Consider the following 23,828-nt stretch of genomic DNA (forward strand, 5'->3'; position numbering starts at 1 on the left):
CAGTGCAATAAAACAACATATAAAAAAATTCTGCATCGTATCTACTATAATAATAAACCTACTCATAATATTAAACAATAGAAGGTGGTGACTATAATCATCACATCAGTGGGAGCACTGCAGCCAGAAAGCCAAAATTCTGGTATAAACCTTTTATAAGAAGAAATATTTCACAATACACACTGACAAATTGCATATGGTATTCCGACACGACGAGAAAGTAAAATTGAAAAGCAGTGCCTTATTAATGAAAGTGTCAAGCAAAATATGCCTTACCTGAGTTATTCCACTGGGAGGGATCTTGTATGACTGCAGCTTTTGCTTCAGTAGCTCAGGATCACTGTGGCGGAATGGGCACCCTGACAGTAAAAAATAAGCAAGCTCACAAACAAGGCTGTTTACTCAGGAGTTAGTGCAGTAAGGCACTCAAGAGACCAGCTAAGCTGTTCCTAATTGTCTAACAGCTTATTAATAGGAAAGTTAATTACCCATGTGTACAATTGCTTACTTTTTTCTTCTTTAAATAATTACTCTACTGCAGAGTTATCAGGGCACCACAGGCTCAAGAGTCACATAAAATATCCCACCATAAACAGGCCACAATTCTCATCCACTGACAGCAAAAGGGTTTAAGTTAGTTCCTTACTAACAATGATAGCATTGGTACATTTAATAGCTGTGGAAAAAACTCAAGAAAATAAAAGTAATGAGAGACAACTGGTCTTTAAAAGCATAGTCCATTGTAAAAACATCCCTTTATAAGTACCTTAGAAAGTTCCACCACCTAAGTAACGGCGGAAGTTTTTTGTCCCAGAGTGAGTTTTGAGACACAACTGAATGAATGACTTAGTAGTGGCATAACAGTGATGCCAGCGCAGGCTTCCCATGTTTAGTCATACAGCTGTAGGAGCTTTTAAAATACCCTAGCAAATTTCAGACTTCCTGTACGATTGATCCATATTTCAGAACACATCTACCTGGTCATTTCTTAAAGCATCTGCACATTTAAAGTCTCCTTGAATTGCATGACACAATGAATATAAAAACAGCAGTTATCAAGTCTGATCTAAAGAGAACAGTTCAAGACCACTGTGGTCTGGAAATTAAATACATAATTTAAGAGACTACAGGAGGGAATAACTTCTCTAGCCAAAGGATTCTGATGTTTGTAAACACTTGGGATTTTTCCCCTTAAGGAACTCACCATGATAATCCCCTTGACTTGGTGGATTGGACATGATAATCTTCATGCAGCTGTATGGGGTATAATCAGTCCTCTTTCCTTCTTTCCCATAGTTGTGGCGAATGCTGTAAGCATATCCTTTGTCAAACTGAATAAAAACAGAAGAATAAATTCATACATATTGGGTCAATAATTCTATCTGCTCTGCAAATAGAAATGCTGAATAACAAAATATATTTTCCAAACACACTCAAACTGAGGAAAATGAAAACCTATTTGCTTGCTGCTAGCTTTGGGGTTTATATTACATGAACTTGAATTTGTACATATACATGTTTTACAGACACATCACAAGAGAAGTGAGTAACTGCATTGATTTAAGGTCTTTTCAGCTGATTCTTTAATGGCTTTAAAGATAAGATGATATAAAGAGGAAAATTTTGAACCCCACAGTATTATTAAATGGAGAAAACATGGTAATTTAAAATCTTTCACAAATGTCCATACACTGATTGCCTGATCAGGGAAAAAAAATAGAAGTACATATTTCTTTACTCAGGTTCACATTCTTGTTCTCCCAATCTATAATGCTACACCTATACTTTGCTTCAGCACTGAAGTTCAATTCTTCAGATTCTAAAATTAAGTATACTTTGCTTGTATAAAAAAAGATTTTCTCTTTTGTCTACCAATAGACTATCAACTCCTCCAACAAAATGAAATCTTCTAAAGTAATACAGATGTAGTCAAACATTTATCTTGACAGCTGAGCACAAAGCTATCAATATATCATTTTAGATAAGTCCTATGGAGACCATTCAATTACATGACTTCACATCATTTTTTTACATGGTAAGAGGTGACCCATAGTAGAATCAGACTACTTAATATACAGATTCCATTAAATTGCATTAGCTACTGTAAGACATCAAGGAACATTTGTTCAAATACCAAACTTCCAGTTCTAAAAACCACAAATATGATAAAATAATGAAGCATCATATTTATAATTACACCTCTTCGGTGTCTCTTCACCTCAAAAAAGAGCTATGACAGTACGTAAAAGGAAAAACTCTGCTCTTGCTCAATTCAAAATTATAGCATTAAATTCTACATCTAAGTACAGACAATTCCCATAAGAATTTAAGCTTTCTTCTCAAAAACCACTTTAAATTAATTTTTTACTCTGACTCTGGTATTTTCCTAATAGAAGACAATGTAATATATTGAGAAAAATCATTCAAACATACAACTGCTAACACTACTACTGCAAGGATATTCTCATTTCTACCGATAAAAGTAGTTCCCTATTTGGCCTGTGGATGTCCAAATAGTACTTCAGAATATTCATATACCTATGAAATCTCCTGACTGGACTAAAGATGACAAAAACAAAATAGAAACAAAAATGTATTTTTCTTCATATAAAACACTTGAATGTTTTTGAAAATACAGTCACTTGAAACTCTGTAGCATAATATGCAAATATACATGACAAATGTGTAGAAAAATATACACAAACTTTGAGAATAAAATCCTAAATTGCACCTGACTCAAACAGTAAAAAAAACCTCATCCATCAAGATGCTGCTCATAACCAAGTCAATGCATGAAGAAGACTAAAATTCAGCACTTACCCCTAATAAGGCTTAAGACATCCAAAGCTCTGAACCAACATTGACTAATTAATCCATACTGTGCACTTGGCAAAGTGACTTTACTTTAAAAGACTTTTTAAAAAGCAGGAAAGGGAAGAAAAGAGAGACAACAGCATTTTGTTTTCCAGCATAGCCACAGGCAGGATCAAAGCGGGTGGGAATACTCCTTCCTATCTAGCCAACCTTTCTGCTCAGGAGATAAAAGAACTTGTTGGTTGAATAGCAAATGAACACTACTTTTTCTAGCAACAGAGTTGGGCTTACCAACTCATCATTAGAGAGAACTCTCTAGGTGTGTGCACACACTCAGAAAGGCCAGGGAACAGCTCCCCACCCCTTCGCAGGGCCCCAGCAGCTGCTGGCCAAGTCCTGCTGCTGCCCCTGTTGGAGCAGCAAGTGGTCTGGTTATCCTGAAAAACAGCAAAGATCAAATACAAAGACGTGTGCATTTTAATTTCCAATCTCTGCATGAACCTGTTAAACTGAAGATGGAATCTGTGATCCTGTAGCCACCCATTCTTCTACACAAAAGCTTTGGAATTTTTGCTCCTTTTCAAAAGATGAATTAAAGCACATTTCATCTTCTTAACAAAGGATGTTTGAGCAAACAATTAAGTTAGACTAAATTATTTTTTTCCAAGGGCAAAGCAAATTGTGATTGCTTCAGGATGCACTGCTTAGTTTCCTAGAAAATTAACACTCCTCTTTAACAGTTATGTATACTAAAATCTTGAGCTGTACTTTTCACATCACTTGCCTTAATGCCCACAGAAATTACTTTTAGTACTTAACTCAGTACTTTATGCTGAGAAGCAGCTCTTGCAGTAAACAGAAACAACAGCTACATAATAACACAACACGGCCTTGGGACAGGCTTCATCTTTTCTCATTGCTTTCTTGTAATCCTGTTTGGTTCCCAAGAGCTTTTGCAGTGGCAGATGGCAGAGAATAACACAGCTACGTGGTGCAAGTTGGCACATGTGCAGTTACATGCTTCACTGAGAGCTCTCTCATCCTTGTGATTCAGCTTTTCTTACCATTGATCACAGAAACGGGATTTTAGCATGGCCAATATCTGACAGGCTGCATGGTCATCCTCAGCAGGAAGAAACCATGAACTGCGGCATTTCATTATAGAAAACACATCCTGCAGAACAACCTTCTTTGTACACTGGGGATTGAACTCCATGGTCTGCCTCATTCTTTCCTAATATCATTACTCTAGGATGTGCATAAAGGAAAAAAAAACACAAGGAGCAACCCCTTTTGCTAGAAAAATCACCAAGGTAAAATTAGACATGTTTGAAATCTGCAGAAACAAGAAGGCAGAGGGATCTGTTCCTTCCTGTTTATTCTAACACCCCAAATTGAAGTGGTTCAATTTAAGTTCCTTGAAAAAAATAAATTATACACAGCACATATCATGCATGTAAGGTGTTTGCAGGGTCATTCTAACTGCTTATAAATTGCTTGGTTTTAAACTATTTTAGAAAACAGCTTAGAAATCTGTAAAACTACTATTACCATCTATTCTAACTGCAATCTACTAAAAGGGCATTATGGCAACAACCTGTAAAAGGTCAGACTCAAATTAAGTGATTTGAAAAATCACCAAAAATTTTTGGTGATTTTTATAAGAACTTTTGAGGGTCTTACTGAACCCAGATATGAACGTGCTAAACAGTAACGAAGCTGCAGGAGCAAGTATATTGCCCTTGTATTCTGCATGACAGTTTTCACTGAGATGAAACTAAAGAATACAAAACCAAAAAATGATTCATCAAAAATCTGGGCATGTTCTACACATCCCACCATAGTCTGTGCTAACTATAACAGAAACTGCCAAAGTTACTATGAAACAGTAATACTGAACCAAGACCATTACATTATTGAGATGACCTACTGCTGGTCACACTTGACAGCAAGGATTCTCTGCAAGTTTTTAACTGTAAGCCCACATCAGGACTATCTCACTTACTTTGCCTCTATTTAACTCTCTGAGCTTTGTAAAATCTGCAACTCATTTATAATTTATGTGTGAGGTGAATGGGCCATGGCTTTGGCAAGGGAGAAGGAGATTAAGAAATATGTCTCGTTTAAGCAATGAACTGATTCACACTGAAGCCAAGAAGCTGAGGCAGAGGCAGCCCTATCAAAAATTGTCACTCGGATCTTGGAACATGCAAGTCTAGGCATAAGCAGCAGTGTCAATTTTTGTTTCAAAAAACTGCAAGTCAACTCTTCAAGCTTTAACTTGATCACTGAAGACAAAGTTTTTTAAGGACTTCTCTTTCCTTTAGGCATGGCTGTAGGATGCTCGTGACATCATCAGCAGAGCACTTCAGACCAGACAGGTGGGTGGTTTTGAGGTTTTATGCACCAGTGTTTGTTGTAATAAACTGGTATGTCCACTGTATGATACTGAATATACTAAAGATGATACTGGGTATCCTGGTGACACTGAGGCTTTCTTAGACAACTTCTACCTATAAGAAACAAAGCTCTCAGTACTGACAAGTGGGACAAAACCTGTAGTCCAAAGCCAGAATCAAGGAGGCTTGGGAGACAGTTCACTTGGTATAGATAAGCGCACTGAAGCAAGGAATTTATATTTTGCTTTTATGTGGTACATTCACAAGAGTATCAGGGTAATGCAGATTAATTTGCCTAATAAATGTTAGTTAAGACACACATACTATACTAGATACCCTTCACTAGAAGATATACAAGTTACAAATTATAGTGTAAATAAAAAGGGATAGATATAGATACAGATATCTAAAAGGTGTAAATTTGCAACTGGTATAGCCTAATACCAGATTACCATGTTCCAGATAGAAACTTCAGGAAAACCTATTTTCAACAAGTTCTGATCATATAAATGCATACAAGATCTTTAGACATGGAATGAGGATGTACCTCAAAGGGACCATTTGGCAGGTGTATGTTCTCCTTTGAAGGAAAGTTTTCAGTGGACAAAGCAGGAAAGCATGGGTCATGTCTGCCACGTAATTATCAGTTTGATATAAGAGAATATACTGTCAAAAGAGAACTACAAGAAATGACATTCCCCGGGCACTCCAGCAACTGAACAATGGGCATCATGTCATCACTGACCATTACCTTCCTTGTATCACTTGCCAAATTTGCAGATTAGTATCTGTAAATAGAAATAGGTGCCCCATAAAATTTGTTATCAAATCTGATATTAAGCATGCATATTAGGATGGAAAATGATTTGCTGACAGGTCTTGCAAGCCCTGTATGTTCAGGTCCATACTTCCACAAAACTTTCATGATTCAGTTAGAACTACTTTTATATATTCATGTAAGATTTTATGCATCTATTCCTTACAGTACTGGGCAATTTATTTATTTGAAGTCTATCAACTAAGAAAAATGGCACACGAACTTTGTCTGACTTCTTGGCTGACCACCTGATTATTTCCCAATCTGCAAAATTCAAAGAAGTAATGGCTTAACACCTCTTTTTTTTTAAACAGTCATTGGGTAATTTCCTGTCTAAAATTGTTGAGCCTGTATAGATAACAGCTTCAAATTTATAAATTTATCACACACAGTCATGTATCTGCTGAAATAGTTGTTTCTCTTTTTCATCTATTTCCTAGGCAGTCACTCAAATCATTACTGTTGACACTGCTTAGTTGGCGTATCTTTATCCAAGCAACTTTTCTTTCTTTAAGCTCATTCTTAAAATAACCTCAATTTAAGATTATCTTTTTGCAAGCACAGTTGTATTTAGGAGCACAAATAAATGCTTCTCCATCTGCCGACAACAAAAATTTTTCCTAAATTACCATCTTGTAGCCCAATTTCTACCTCAAAAGTACAGATCAGAGACATCACCTAAAACCGAACTGGAAAACTACTACATCGTGTAGCAGTCAGCACAGACCAATTCACAGCAGTATAAAAAACCTTTCCCCCTCCAGTTCCAGGATTTCCAAACTACATGAGGCAAGAACCGCTTAGCCCTGGAAATGGTTTCATCTGCTATAAGAAAATCAGAATTATTTTGTATCAGTCAAACACCTTGTATACTACCCATATGAGCATAAAGTGTGTGGCTGATGAACTAGCAAAAATCTGATACCACAGGCTTTTATTTACAGCAGTCTAAGCTTGCCTTAGTATAATTTAGCTAAATATACAATTTATGTACACAATTTCTTCACACATTTACATGCACCAAGACTTTGAACCAGGAAAAGTAAAACATAAACCACAGCAGGCTGTCTTCTGCCTTAAGACACTGCATCAAATTATCAGCACAACACATCTTAAAGCCATCTCTGTAACAACTTGATTTTTCTTAGGCACATGCTTGGTCACCTACAAACGATTTTATTAGCTACTTCAAAACACTGCAATATTTCTTTCTGTATCTAAATTATTCTGATGTTTCAGTCGGGATAAAGTTAATTCTCTTTTGAGTAGCTGGTACGGTGCTATGTTTTGGATTTAGTATGAGAATGATGTTGTTAACACACTGATATTTTGGTTGTTTATAATTAGTGCTTACTCTGAGTCAAGGACTTCTCAGTTCCCCATGCTCTGCCAGTGAGGAGGTGAACCACAAGCTGGGAGGAAGAACCAAAGGGACAGTTAGTGGCTTGTTGGGGGGGGGATGACAGGGGTCCTCTCTCTATTTTTATTTTGATGCCTATGAAAGTTAAACAGAAGTAGAATAGTAACTCACTGCATCTGCACAAGTAAGATTCCGCTCCAGACATCTAAATCCAGACATCTGCCATTATTATCAGTGGTGGTCAATGCAATCAGAGGAGTCTGGGGAGCAATTCCATTTGCCTGGGAGGCTCATTAAATAAATCATTCTCTAGACACTGTTGACTATAAGGGCTAGATTTCTATCGGTCATAATGGCAGCTTATAATCCTAGTGTAAAGAGAATGTATATCAAGGAGAAAAGAAATTCAGTATGTCTGTATCAAAACTGAGAGAAATCCATACTCTTATGTACACCGCAGCACTGTGTATTACAGATTCACAGAGAAGATGGATGAAGACTGGCAAGGGGCCCAAAGTCCAAAAACTAATTTCCTACTGCTTATTCAAGCTCTATCAATTCCCTAAACAAGAATGCTCTCATATGATGTTCTATAGTTTTTATTTGAATTGTACCCTAAGCCTCAGATTTTTAAACGTGGCCACATCACTCAAAGAGATTCAGTGACTTAGACTGAAAAACATCCTTTCAACAAAAGTTACAAAGTTATCAACATTTGATACAACTGTGGAAAAAACCCCTGCCTTTTACTGATATGGTTAAACCTCTTGTACAAGGATCAATGACAGAACAAAAGGATATAAAGTCCCAATCACATGTTTCAGGATGTCAGCAAATCCTCAGTATAAGTGTAGATTAAAACAAATTGATTTATTTTCTGGATAAATTGATCATTAGAAAAAAAAATCAAATAATTCTTAAAATAAAATTACAAGGAGTCAGAGTAATGAATAAATTTCCTCAGGCTGATAAGTATTCCTTACACCTAACTTTTTTGAGGCAGTCATAAAAGAATGACAAAAGCAAGGCAATAAAACACAAAACAGTACATGGATAGTTGAGGTTTGTCAACCCATTTGAACATAGAGTAAACCAGATATTGGAGCTCTCCTAACAGCATCGTTTGGCTCAAGATCACTGGCATACTCTCTAAAAGCTCTGCTATAAAACCAGATTTTTTTATTTATTAACAGGACAATAAAAGACAATCTCATTTTAAGATAATGATCAAGCAGAAGTTCAGAAAAACAGGTATCAGCCCTTGCTGTCATAATAAAAAGAACTGCTTACATATAAAGAACAATTTATATTCTGTCTTATGCAAAGTTCACTATAATCAAGACATATTTCAAATCTAGACTGCAATTATGACAAGAGCTTTTCTGCACTCAACAAAAGAAAGCTTGTTTCAAAATACACAAGACTATTTTCCTATCTTTTTTTTTTTTACTAAAAGATGACTTGACTGCAGGGAAAATGGGAACAGAAGAATAAAGAAGCTCTACTACCAGACTGCTCTGAACTGTCTCAGAAGAAGTAACACACATCTCATTTTTAGTGCCTGCTGTAAACTTCTAAAACAGGGAAATAACTGTGGTAAAAAAAGTAAAAGGAGCCCAACTACTGTAATTGTGGGCTTTTTATAAAAGTTTGTTATAATTCACTAGTATTGCCCCAATTCTCATGCCCCAAATTCAACTCCATTAAGTAGATGAAATAGAAAAAGAAAATAAATTGGAATTTAAACAGCAAAACTTGACATAAAGACCACATGCTTCCACTCCCACATGTACAGCAGGTGACCAAAAGAAAAACAGGGAAACAGAAAACAAACTAACAAAAAAATCCAAATCCCCAAAAAGCCCGCAAATAAACCATATTTGAGGGACATTTTGTTTTTCTCCTTTGTGAGTGGACATAAGGGATGCAGGGAGCAGTAAAAGCTTAGCACACACCACATTATGTGGAATTCAGTTTCACAGCTAAATAGCATTGTACATTTCATACAAAATCAGAATCCAACCTTCTTTCAAGAAGTAGTAACATCTATAATGTTGAAATACTTAAGTCCTATCATAGTCATTTCCTTTTCCTAAATCAATATATTAAACTTGCAAAACATGAATTGCACATAGAACAAATAATGTATGAAGAGCTGTTCTGTCTTTATTCATGAGATTCAACAGATCTCAAAGACATGAGGCAGAATGTTAAATCAATTCTGAAAGCAAAAGTACATTTTTATTTACATCGTTCCTATTGTGATATATCAGCACATTTGATACAACATGCTGCTTTTCTGGATGACTGAATATGAAATACAGCCATGATTTACTGGCTGAATATGGACTGAATATGACATGTATATGATGTTACACCAACTACATGAACATTATCAAACAAAAGTATTCAGAATTCTGGGTTTTGTTTTTGAAAACAGTTTATACAATTACAGGATACCTGAATGTTTGATAAAATAATTTTAAAGTATTATTTCAACTAAGAGTACCAAGATTAAAAAAATTTCTATCAAAACTTTTCTGTTCAAAAAGCACAGGAACACAACTGGAAGAGACCTGCTGTGTCATTCAGCTTGTCCTGGAAGGTAATAAAAAGATACAGATGAAAAGATTTGCATCTCAAAAACCTCCAACCCCCAAGTCTCAGAACTTGGGGTAAATAGCCAAAGAGCTTAAATACATTACCAGTGGCGTGTGCAGCAGATGGTTAGAGGCAGCTGTATGGTTAAGAAGGTATTCAAAAGAGTCTGCTAAAAGCTCCATATTTAGCAACACTCAGATACTTCACAATCCCTAAACTTAGAAATGTATCAGCCAGATAGGCAAATCCATCTATTACTTTTCTTAAAATGTCATGGAATGACTTTCTTGCTGCTGCTGTGAGGGCCAATAAAACAGAAATCTCTTCTGACAAGTACAGTCCATCTACACTGATAATGAAGTGCAAGACTGACAAGTGGTTCAAAACTACAAAACGAATCTTAGAAAATTAAAGGTCTGGCTTCAATATTCATTTTTATACATGGAGTTCTAAAAAGACACTACATCATGGAATATCAACAGCAATGTGTGTTGCTGAGAATAAAGCAAGCCATAAGAGAGCAGATTCTGATCTAAATTAGTTTCAGTACAGGAAAGATAATTATTGCTTTCACTCTCTTCACTGCAAGAACCATATCACAACCAGCTCATACATTAGATTATTAAATACAGATTTCTGTGTCTAATATGTAACAACTACAAAAAGTGATCCTATTTCTTTTTATGGTAGTTAGCACAGTTAAACATCACTAAAACTATGCCATCACTGTTAATGTCCTGGAAGAGAGATTATAGCTAGAGCTCTTCTCTATCCCTAAGACATGTTACAGGCTGAGAAATGGCCCCAAATGTTCCCTTTTAATGTAATTCAGAAGACTGAAAATCATACATTTTTAACAGGGTAAAAAAATGCTGAACAAATTAAAGCACTTTAAAGTGCATAATCATAGGCAAATGCCATCATAACTTGGGCATCACAACAAAGACTGCAGAGTTTCAGCTTTAACTAGGATAATTGGGAAAACCGAAAAAGGGATTGAGTTTCGAGTGAAAGAACACACATTTTTACCATCACGTATTACTGTGATTCCTCAAATATTTAAGTGCACACTCTAGCCTTCAAGTATATTACAGTCTAATATTCTTCAATGTTTTCTAGTACCTCATCCTCAGTTGGGGTCCATTGGAATAACACCCATGAAACAAAAATATGGCGAAAAATAATGGGTTTATACCAGGTCCATTTCATTTAAGAAATACTGCTTTAAGACTTTGAATCTATTATGCAAAAACTAGTGGTTCTTTAATTAGAAGTTTCTGTAACAAAAATACTGTCTTATGAAAAAAAGTTATAAAATGAAAGTGGAACAGATTTTTGTCAATATTCCTAATCTTAGATAACTGTAAGAGACACTGATATGCCGATTTTTGAGTTAAGGCTTGAGAAAAGGAAGTTTCAGAGGGAAATACACAGAAATATGGTTGAGTTTAACATGCATCTACATTAGCTACAGGGCATAATTAAAACATAATTACGTCCCAAAGACATTTCCTCCTTAGCATCCTTAACTTCACTGACAAACCTGTAAGCACCTTGGGTTTAAAAGGTCAGGCAACATTGTTTGAAGTAAAATAAATTCTTACAAGTAAAAGGTAAAAAAGTAAGGGTTTCCTTTGTTTTTATTCCTTCTAGTGCTCATAACTTCCAATGTGTCGGTCAAAAAGCAAATTATAATACAAACTGAAGGCAAACAGTACCAAGTGAAGTTACAGATTATTCCCCTGCCAAAAGGAACTGGTGCAGCATCTACCATTGGAAGGGATCTGCATGTTTATTTATATATTTCTGTTTACATTAAGCGGTAAGTTAACAGTACCTTTTCAGTGATGGTTACGTATATAGCACATGGGCAGAAATGGTGAAAAGAAAATTACTTTCATCTTACTTTCCTTAAATAAGTGGAACACCTAATCTTATATTCACATCTGATTTTTCACCATCTGACTTCTTATGTGTCAACTGGAATTATGATGTGTTTCGTTTATTTAATTTGGAACCAAAAGTAAAACAAACTATACGAGAGAAATAGCCACAGAACAAGTCTGTACTTTTTTGTTTAGTGAAGAGGTTAGAGCAGCAATACCTACAAACTTGCACATATTTGTGTGAGGACTGTGAACAATGTAGATGCTACTGGTAAATCTCTTTGCAGCAAAGTCAGAATTTTTTATCCATCAAGAAAGCAGAAATGGTACCAACTGCTTTGTAAAACTTGTACTATTAATCATATCAGGCAGCAACATCCACAAATGCAACATGGCATGTTATTTTAATGACAGCAATTTCATACTATTATTTATATCTAAGTCCTAATAAAAATCATTATCTGATGCAAACAACTTTAAACAATTTTGATTTGATCTCATGATGCCTAATTAAACAGGAAGCACACAGCTATCTCTAGCTCTGATTAGATGAGCTAATTTTCTGCAGTCCTTCTAGAATCACTGTGTACACAAGACTAAACACAAGTAACACTGACAATGCTAATAGGGACTTCCCTCTAGCCACGGTTATATCTTTACAGGCATTGCTAATCATCTCTACTTTTGATACAGCAAGTAAGGAATCTTATCCCAGTTCCTTCCTATGATTTGGCAGAATTTAACAGGATTCTGCAAGAAGTTATTCAAGTACGATCACAGAAAGACAGAATCATTTATGTTAGAAAAGACCTTTAAGATTGAGTCCAACCATAAACCTAGCACTGCCAAATCCACCACTAAGCCATGTCCCTAAGTACCCTCCTTCTTGGCATACAATCAAATGCAACCCCTGTGAGCGTGCTTTCTCAGTCCTCTCTCTTCCAGAATCCATTACAGATCTCCTTCCTACTGCTGTAGTCAATAGGCACACAAAACAAATTGACAAAAGCAAACCATGCAGATCAGTGTGTCAGTAACACCAACAGAACTCAGATGATCTTTCAAAATTCTGAAGCACTCCACAAGAGATGGGAATAGAATGCTAGCAAGCATAAGCAAATGTGCACAGCGCACACAAGACATGAAGGACACAAAGGACAAATTCCCGCCTATAAAACACAACTTTAAGTAACAATATATGACAGCAAGAATCTTGCACAGACTTAGCACACATACTGTGATAGCCATAAAGCCAAAACCAACCTAATTTTAATGGCCATTGACGCTTATTTCCATTCAGCTAAAGAAGGATATAATGTTTCTATGATTCCAAACTTAACGGCCAGATCACAGAGGCTTTGCAAGAAAATCCTAGTTGTCAGGCTCAGCTCCAACCATTCATATGGAACCAAATGGTGAAGAAAAATAGCTGCCCACAACATAAGTTCTCAGGATTTTCAGTTATTTACATCTAGCTCCTTACTGCTTATTACTAAACTACTACAGCCAAAGGAAAATAAAACAAAATCTTTTTCCAGATACAACCAACAAGAATACTACTAATTCAGCTCGACTCAAATGTAACACCAGCAATCCATGCATTTATAGTTTGAAGTCATGCTTTTCATTCTCATGCCTAGTTGTATAAATTTTTACTATGAAACAAATTCACTCAAAACGCCTCTTCTGCATATTGCTTATTAAAATACAAAAGGGCCTCCAGACTATTCTCTTCAGCCAAGATCAAGGCAGCTAATTGATCTCAGCAGCCACCTGTCTTCATGTGAATATCACCTTCAAAAACAGTTATGTCCCATTTGAACAACACACCTGTTCTCCTCCAGGCTTCAATTAGTGTGCAAAAAAACACTGAGGAAGTTGTACGAAAGGAGTAGATCTCCTGATGTTTGGCTCACTGATATTAAGCTGATTTCTGGAAACTAACATGACTAACATTTTAACTTTGTGTTCAGTGTATCACTGTCTCAGAGGCTGTTCAGTTCCTAACAACCATCTCAATATATAACTCAACATCTTGGTTGAATCACTTCGCAGTTGTGCACAAATACTCTGATTTCATAGACTTGTCCTTCTTTTCTTTACCTGGCTCTTTTCTTTAGCCTTTGGGGTTAAAATTAAAATTAAATATTAATTTTTACTTCAAGCCTACATGCCTAGGGTGTAAGCCTTGGACCACCTACTGTCTTGAAACACCCCTAACAATTGCACATTACTGTATTTTTCTTTGAACTTGCATTAAAAGAAAAGGTTTAATGTAAATTAAACAGTAAGTTTGGAACAAAAAATGAGTTGTGCAAATGAAAAATTTTCTTGTTTCTTCTGACAATTAAATCACTTTTAGCCTGCTATTAAAGAAATTTCAAGAGCTAACTTTGTAGAATACACAACACATTTTGAAACATATCATAATAGTGTTTTTACTTTCTTTATACTATGTAAGTATAGCCATTCAACATATAATAATTTTATGAATGTAATGTAATTTTGCCAAAACACAACAAAAATTATTCATTCAAAATCTTTAAGACTCACTTGTTATACTTCACTATAACTAGAGTATGAAATCATAAATTCCAAATAGTCCAAGACAAATACAGATAGTAAGTGGTTCTACTGAAGCTAATTTTTACAATCATTGGTGGAAGGAAAAAATCTTTTTGATTTTATGGTAAGTTTAACACAAAAATACAATTTAATCAATAATGTGAATATCTTGACCCCTGATAACCAATGAAAGCAACAACAATATTCTTTACTATATCAACGTTTTGTTACCATGACATGGTCCTCCACTGCTACAGAATTCAGGAAATAAGATCTTACTGCTACTATATGCTGCACTTTTATTACAATTTTGTTTCATATGTCCTAGAAGAGAAAACAACATTTTCTTGAAGTTCTGTTTTAGTCTTTATACATCTCAGGAGAATTCAAGCCTGGCCACCTATTTACATTACAGTACTACTGATGTAAAAATTTTTTTAAATGAAATTTTAATCCATATAGAGGAATTTCAATTTTATCTCTTAGATGTTAAATATTGTGGTTTGCTGTCTAAAATGTCACTCTAGCCTGCAGATTTGTAAAGTTTAAATAATTCAAGAATAATAAGAATAGCAGATAACCTTAAATTAGAGAATTATAATTAAAAATGTAACAGAATAAAGATCCTTTTCTGATTTATGACACAAAACGTTCCTAAAATAGTAGGCAGCAATAGCCAATATAAAGGGGCCAAGTAAGAAAAAAAAAAAAAAATCTAAGAGCAAAACCACCCTCAAATCTCTAAGAAATGAGACAGTAAAATACCAAAACCAAATGTAACCAACTGACTGATAGAGAAAATATTCATGAGGATTTGAGCAGGTGGAGGTTGTTTTAAAGAACCACCACATCATCCATGCATTATAAATTCCACTGGGCATAGTTGTATGTGCTTAAAAGCACTGACCTGAAGATTGCCAAGTGCCTACTTCTATTTTACTTTAAATACACAGGGCTTTGTAAATAATATAATTGCATAGACTTACAAAGCATTAGATCATAAACACTTCTAATTTACATCTATACATTACATTTGTTTATTCCGTACTATCTTGTCTCCCTCTAGCGGCTCGCTCTCACAAACATGTGCTTCTACCTGAATTCAGCCCTGTCTGCAGAATCACAGGGTAATTCAGGCTGGAAAGGACCTCAGGAGGTCCCTAGTCCAAGCTCCCCCTCATGGAATTTCTGGTTGGCCTTGGTAGAAACATTCATCACCAGCTGTTTGCAATCAAGGTAAAGGCTCACTCTTGAATCCAGACTCAAGGATCTCCTAAGATCATTTGGAAAAGAAATCAAAGAGCCAGGAAAATAAAGTCACTGGAACTATCTCATTGGAATGTATCTTCATCCCAAAGTTTACTGTTTTTTAACAGAGACATATTCCTTTGCCTATTGATGCACTATATGGCTGTCACATTATCTGTACTCAGCTTCCACATGATTACCATGTGTGGAAGAAACATAATATATTAATAATCTCCTGAATTTCAAAAGCTTCAATCTGAAGGGTTTGCTTCTTTACCAACAACAGACTCTAAACAAGGTTGAATTTGAGTAAACTTTCCTTTTCCTTCTTCCAGCAAAACATCTGTCATGAGGACCTCCACTAGCAGGAAGGGATGAAGAGGCGTACTCCGACAACTAGAAAACAACCTGCTCCTTCCCACTGGTGATCAGCCATGATAGAAAACCACATGCCCTATGAAACTACAGTGAATTAATCTGGAAGACTGACTCAGGATGAGTAAGAGGCTTTGCTGGCCTGAGTGCCACCATGTCTCTGAGGAAAGAGTCCTAGAACATGGGCTAAAGAGCCATGTCTCACTTTCTGCAAGAAGTCACAAGGACAAGAAAGTTGTTTTGTCACAAGGAAAATTTGGTAAATACAGTAATACGTTAGTTTTGGAGAGTTACTGAATAAATAAATAAACCCCCACACTCTTACACAGTTTTAAGATGTGCTTCAACAGCATATGCAACAATAATAAACACTGGTGCAATTATCAAACTGCAGTATCAAAGGAATTACTTTTCAATACAGAAGTGTATAACTAACAACTGTTACTTCTGCACAAAGAGGTAAAAAATCAGAGTACTAGAAGAGGGCATTTTGTACCACCATACATCTATTACTGCTAAGAAAAAGAACATGTATCACAAGTGTATGTAGCAAAGGAAAGCAAAAAGCGATGGGCTGCCTTAAAGCCTTCTGTCTGTATCCAAACCTCAGATCCAGGCTATTAACTAAACATGTAACTGAATAACACCTTAAAGAAACTGATTCTGCATTCCTTCTTTCCTTTGTTCAAAACACTGCATTATTTTTCAACTCCTCCTTTTCACATTCACAGGTTAATCATACAAAAGTATCTGTAAACAGTAACAATCTCCACTTCAATGATTTCTTAGAGGACTTTATTTACAACTATGAAAGCATTTTTCAATCGGTACTCTAATTATGTAATTTATCTTGTCATCTTATTACCTTTGTGTATTTTTAAATCACACTGGAGATACATCTTTCCCCTCCCTTTTTTTTTTTGACAGGGTCAGGAGCTACTTTTTAAGCAAGAATAGTGAAAGATTCTATGAGAATCAGTATCTGTTTAGAGTAAGATTACAATTTATAGAAAAAACAAAACAGTCTTAAAATAACACTGAAGTATAAAGCCAACTGGCACAACCATTCAGTCAGAAGTAATGCATCTACTCCTATTTGGCAGATGATCCTTTCATCTGAACAACAACAATTTACCATTTAGGCACTCTTAACCTAGCAATATGCAGAGTAATTTTAATTGCAGTGCCTAAATTAGATAATGTTTTATTTTCCATTCTGCATTTGACCTTGTTGTGAACAAGCCAATACATGACCATTCCCTCCCCTGTCCCACCAAGAGAGCATCTCCACCAGTTTCAGCACTTTCTTTGTAGGTGTTACTTGATTTTTTTTCCCACTGACTACATGGTTTCACACCTCATTCACACTTCACAGATTCCTCTCTGAAGGTAAAATATAGTTTCTTAAACTTTCTACAGTGTTTTTATCAATAAGCCCTAAGGTATGCATGAATCAGTTACTCAGAGCACAGGAGGAGTTCTTTATGGTGCAAATTGTCCATATGCCTATGATCAGCCTGGAGACCGTGCTTAGCCAGTTCATTGCTAATGTGCTCATGGTAACTTCCTTCCTGCTGAAGACTCGAGTTGTGTGCCAAGAATTCTTAGGATTGAGAATTGGCATAGATGTTGCAGCTATTAAAGACAAAAATGAACAAACAATTTTGAAATCATAACCATTTCCAGCAAATTGAACACTCCCTCTTTGCAATATAAGAGTCAGTAGGTAATACATCATTAACCTTAATCTTTACGAAGTATCATGCATATATCTTCAGAATGCTCCAGTAAAATGAAACAGTGTAATTAATTATCTCCACTCTACAGGAAAGGAACAATGGCATGAATGCCAGAAAATAAAAATGTCAAATGAAGAAAATAGCAATAAGAATTGTATTAATCTTCCTTTTCTCAGGACATTAAACATTGTATGACACTACTGTGAAAAATCACGGGCCACCAGCCTCAGTTAGAGGCATGAAAAATTAGTTTTCTTTTTTATCCCACTTTGAAGCTGGTTATCTAGAACTTGAAAAGGACCAAAATTACACGGAAGTAACAGACTTCTTGCGAAAAATGCAGTAACCAAACTCCTTGTTTGATTCACAATATGCTTTCTAACTCTTGAAGCTAAACACAGGATCATAAAACTTCATTTATTTCTAGGGCCTATCAACAGAGATGCTATAGTAGGAAGTCATAACCCTGTGATTGAAAACAGGATCCAAGGTGCATACCTGTCTTCATACATGTGCATGTACATATTTGGTCAAAGCACAAGTAGGTGGAATCAGATGTGTTCTCCCAATATTTTTTGAAAACAGAATAACAAATGTGTGTCTTCATACTGTTACTGTTATACTGTAATAGCTTGTTTTTATTCTTTCAGTTCCTTTAAGCACAAGATATTTCAACTGAAAATTCTGGATTTTCCTGAATTCAATTAGTCTTGTGAGTTGACCCTTATTGGATGTCAAGTGCCCACCCCAAGTCTCTCTCTCACTCCCCTCCTCAGATGGACTGGGGAGAGAAAATACAACAAAGGACTCATGGATCAAGATATGGACAGGGAGGGATCAGTCACTGTCACAGGCGAAACAGACTCGACTTGGGAACACTAATTTATTACCAATCAAATCAGAGGAGGGAAATGAGAAATAAAAATAAATCTTAAAACACCTTCCCCTCATCCCTCCTGACTTCCAGGTTTGACTTCTGGTTTTCTCTACCTCTTTCCAAAGGTGGTGCAGGCAGACAGGAAATGGGAGTTCACCACACATCTCTGCCGCTCCTTCATTTTCGAGGGAGGACTCCTTCCACTCTTCCCCTGCTCCAGAGTGGACTCCCTCACACAGGAAACAGTCCTCCATGAACTTCTCCAATGCTGAATGTTCCCACAGGCTGCAGATCTTCACAAATTGCTCTGAGATAGTCCCTTCCATAGTGAGCAGTCCTTCAGGAACAGCCTGCTCCAGTGTGAGTCCCTGTGGGCCCACAAATCCTGCCAGCAAACCTGTTCCAATGTGGGCTTCTCTCTCCACGGGGCCACAGGTCCTGCCAGGAGCCTGTTCCAGCATGGGCTCCCTACTGGGTCATAGCCTGTTTCAGGCATCCCTCTGCTCTGGCATGAGGTCCTCCATGGGCTGCAGGAGGATCTCTTTTCCACCTTGGTCCTCCTCCATGGGCTGCAGGGGCACAGCTGCCTCACCATGGGCTACACCACAGGCTACAGGGGAATCTCAGCTCCGACACCTGTGCACCTACCTCCTCCTCCTCCTTTTGCACTGACCTTGGTGTCTGCAGAGCTGTGCTGCTCTCATGTATTCTCACGCTCTTCTCTCTGGCTGAAGCTGCTATTGTGAAGGTGTTGCTTTCCCCCCTTTCTTGAACATCTTATTCCAGAGGTACTACCCACCACTCTTGATGGGATCAGCCCTGGCCAACAGCAGGTCCCCTCCTGGAGCCAGCTGGCATTGGCTCTGTTGGACAATGGGGGCAGCTTCTGGCAGCTTCTCACAGAACCTAACCCTGTAGCCCCATCCACTACCAAAACCTGGCCACATAAACCCAATACAACTAGTAATTAATTGGCATTCCACTTCAAAATGTATTGCCACTCTTCAGAGATGTTCTTAGGACCTTTGAAAAAAAATGCATTTTTAAGGGTTTTTTTTAATAAACTACCTATCTCCTTTTAAATTGTATCACATTTAAGAAACTAGATAAACAGAGGTTTAGATACTCATTCAATTCATAGCTTTAAATCCCTTTCTCCTTCCCAAAAAATTTGCAGACAAGTTGATCTATCTTCTGGGTCTTGAAAGAGGCATACATACCATAATTCATTTTAGCTGACTTTATTTTTTGCCCTGTATCTTGTATAAATAGCCATGGCCCAGAGAACCTGAGGTAACAAGAGATTGTCTACCAAGCACTCCAAAATACTTCACAGTACTCCGGAAGGCTGAGATCTCACAATATTAAATATGAAGTATCACACTCCACCCAAAACTGAGATAAGGTCCGAAACTGTGCTCTAACACATACCACAGGCCAGGCAGAGAAGGATGAGAGTGGAAGCCTGCTTCATTGTACCTGAGCTGTTCAAGATAAAGAGCAGTTCATAGTCCTCCAAAAATTAGACATTACATCTTCCTCACCCACAACACTCTCAAAAATATTGGCAAGAGTGAGGCTAATGACTACTATATCAGTTATATCTCCCATTGCACTGAAGAGTATTTCTCACTGTTTCCTTGAACATATTCTTCTGACTTCTGTCCCCAGCTGCTTCTTTCATTCTTCAACTGTAAATTTGCTGAGGCAAGACTACTTCACACAGAGCTGTCCAATTAGTATTTTTTTTATTAAACAACAAAAAAGGCTAACCTTTTCTTTCAGATAGTACTGGTTTTGGTCACTTGTCTGCTTGGTGAATTAATTTAGTTACATAGTACCTGTATTTCGTAAAGGACACTTGTTTCCTAGTAGTATGGTTTTTCTAGTCTGTATCTATAAAAAGCCTCTTTATGGCTTGCCTTTTTTACCAATAGTTCAGGTGAATACCCAACAAAATGACTAAAATCATAAGCAAAGAGATCAAAAAAAACCTTCCCACCTTTAAAATACATTACTGTACCTTTTGTCCAATTATCTCCTTCAAAAAGCATCTACTTAAATCTGTAGCACAATGTACGCATTAACTACATCTCCACCACGTTCACATATTGAGATATGTTTGAGATACTTTCATTAGTTGAGTTACCTTATCTGCATCCACTTTTCCTCTGATAAATTCTTTCTTCCAAAATTCCAGTGCCTGCTCCAGAGTCAGGCCAATGCCTTTTAAGAAGAGTCCGTACTGCATCCGGCCTCCGTGACGGAGGTGGTGGCTGTCCCGGAGGGCTCTGTGCAACTGCCGCATGCAGAGAGGGAATGACTTCACAGAGAGCTGACAAGAGAAGAATTTCTGTTTAAGCCATACTGATCATTTAATTTGTAGGATATATGTTTACTGGGATTATTAATTAGCTCCATTTGAAAATGCCAATGGCTGGAAGAAAAGGTGCATGTACAGAGAGCCTTGAGACTGAATTCATAACACAAGTGAGTCCATAAACTATCCAATTCAATAACCATCTCAAGAACAAAATCCAGAGGACAGAGTAATACAGGTGGCAGTGTCAGACTGTCTCCAGCTACAAAGTAACACAGGTTGAATTGCTATCAGGAAAAATATATCCACACTTGCATTACAATATTTCTTGACTCTGCTTTATTTTAGCATCTGGAATGGCGAAGCGGCCTTTGATAGAGTTTTGGGGGACTGGGGAAGGGGAGGGGATTTTCATTCACTGACAGAGAAACACTATCATGGTTAAGATGGACACTGAAAACACATGATTCCTAAAATTCAGATAAAGGAGTTATGGTTTTAATCGTCTCTATACAATTCATGCATGGTGTTTTACATCCCATGTTTTACTTCCATTTTATTTACTTCCTTGTTTTCAAAACCCCTCCTGTAAGTCAAAAATCAAAAAACAGCATTGAAAAGACTAATACTGCAACACATTAATCATAAACTAAACATCATAGTTTGCAAGATTGTTAAATAAGAACATTTTGTTAAATTCTGCTTATAATTATGTTAGATATTTGTGAAAGTACACAAAATTAAACAGCAAATTAAGCATTTCACTCTGAGTGAACTTCACTCTGAGTCTGAATCCTGATTAGATGCATTTTCAGTTAATTCTGCTCCATTTTGAACTTTAATGCTGTTTCATTCAACAGTTACAAAGCAAATATGAATTAAAAGAAGATAAAGGCTTTCTATTTTGTTTGTACATACAGTACTTGAATTTAAGAAGTTATACTTCAACATCCTACATAACTCCAACATTCTATATAACTATAGAAACACAACTTACAGCATCGATTTGCTCTAGATAAATTTTTCCAGTGTTCTTTTGGATGCTGTAATCTGGGCCAACATAAGAATGGCTGAAAAACAAAGCAAACATCATTTAAAGCAGTTCCAAAATATTTTTAAGTTTACAAATTTAGAAAGAAAATAATTTTTCCATTATGGGCTGCAAATATTTCATATCAGGCAAAAACAGGAAACCAAGTAATTAGGACTCATAAAGCCAGCATTAGAGCAAATATATCAAAGAAACCCTCTCTCCCTTTATCAGAAAGGAGAAGTGAGGGGTCATACAGGAATACACAAAATAAAGTGTAGCACTTGGTATTGTCATTTAGCAAAATGTGTTTTTTTCTGGAGTTAAACTCTGCATGCTTTCAAAAGACTTAAGATATGATCCTTGTAAATTAGTTACAAAATCCCTCCTGCACAAAGAAATTTGTGCTGACCCACACTTTACAACCTGCTTTTTGGACCAATAATCTGTATCCAAAGTCCCCGTTTACTTTATTGGCCGTAATACTGTACTGTCAACTTTTGAGTTTGGTTGGGTTCTGGTGCAAGCATTTCCCAGGCCTGTTCTGCAGCCCTGCATATATCTTCATTCAAGAAGTCTCTATATTTAAAAGTAAAAGCTGGGCGTTAGATGCTTGTATTGGATTTGAAATTACTTGTGTGACAATGTCTGTGTGACTGTCTCTGCTGTAGTGTAGGGTTACCTGAACTTAGCTCAGCTTTCAAAGGTAGCTTCTTTGCAGTATGAGTGAAAGATGAGACAGCACATGTAAATAAATTCCTGTGCTACTTTGGCTAGGTCTTAAACTTCTCCCTACAATTCATGTACAGGCCCAGCCCTACAGTAGCATGATGGGATTACATAAAACGGGTTTTGTCCATCTGAAATTACTCCTGCTGAGTATTTTAAACAGTAGAGCGTTAACAAGCCTGTACACCCCATAAAAAGCTGGAGTTGCATAAGTGTTCTTCTCACACATTTAGATATTAAGTTTCCATCTCTATTAAATTGTTAGTTTCAGCAAGTTAAATCTCTTTTAGCCTACTGTGAGCATGTGAAATCCCTAAACACAATCTTGCATCAAATACTTTAACATTTTTACTAAAAATGTTTTCTTATTTTTGGTCTAGTACAAATGGTACTAGAAAGCACCAACGAAACAGAATAGAATAAAAAGAGTACTAAGTAACAGAAAAAATACATATTTAGTCTAAAACTAGTTGCAAAATACATTTCCTTTAAAAAAAATAATGGGCATGGGTTAAAATCTCTATGAAGACATAATCCACAGTAAAATCACCTTTTCAGAGGACTAGCTAATTTGTAAGTCACAAGCAAACATGAATAGGTGCCAAAGCATGTGTGGGGCATTAACAACTAAACAATGCTCTGTAACCATCAATTGTACAATCTTTTCATTAATTTCTAAGCTTTTGCTTCCCTGACAGAGGTCTATTGACGTATGCCAAAAATAAAATACTGCTCTACATATTCAGATAATGAAGGTAGAAGAAAGTCTACAACTAGCTAATATTCTCCTTTCTCAAGAGCAAGATGAAGCAAAATGAATCACAGATTCACAGAAACAAATAACAAAGATGACCTATTTGGTCACCTGTCTGTTCACTGCCAGAGGCTGCTTTTCAAATTGCAATATCTGATTTATTTTGTTCATTTTAAAGGAACTTGCAAAAAAGGTGACTTGGAAGCATTTGAGTAATTTTTTCAGTTGGTGACAAACCGGAAACAGTCCCTCCATTTTCACAAAAGCAAAATGGAAGTGATTTACCAGTTGTGTAACATACATACCCAAGGTAA

At 36.5% G+C, this 23,828-nt stretch overlaps 1 protein-coding gene across 1 annotated transcript in view; it reads right to left on the reverse strand.

Moving 5' to 3' along the window:
- PRIM2 (DNA primase subunit 2) overlaps nucleotides 1-23,828 on the reverse strand; it is a 105,571-nt gene that overhangs the window by 13,209 nt on the left and 68,534 nt on the right. The window contains exons 8-11 of the mRNA XM_069011381.1: nucleotides 21,999-22,071; nucleotides 20,831-21,016; nucleotides 1,205-1,331; nucleotides 277-359 (exon numbers count right to left, since the gene is read on the reverse strand). Of these exons, the coding sequence (XP_068867482.1) occupies nucleotides 277-359; nucleotides 1,205-1,331; nucleotides 20,831-21,016; nucleotides 21,999-22,071 (469 nt within the window). The remainder of the gene's footprint in view (nucleotides 1-276; nucleotides 360-1,204; nucleotides 1,332-20,830; nucleotides 21,017-21,998; nucleotides 22,072-23,828) is intronic.

Source organism: Aphelocoma coerulescens, chromosome 3 (genome assembly GCF_041296385.1).
Source record: "Aphelocoma coerulescens isolate FSJ_1873_10779 chromosome 3, UR_Acoe_1.0, whole genome shotgun sequence".
Classification (NCBI taxonomy): Eukaryota; Metazoa; Chordata; class Aves; order Passeriformes; family Corvidae; genus Aphelocoma; species Aphelocoma coerulescens.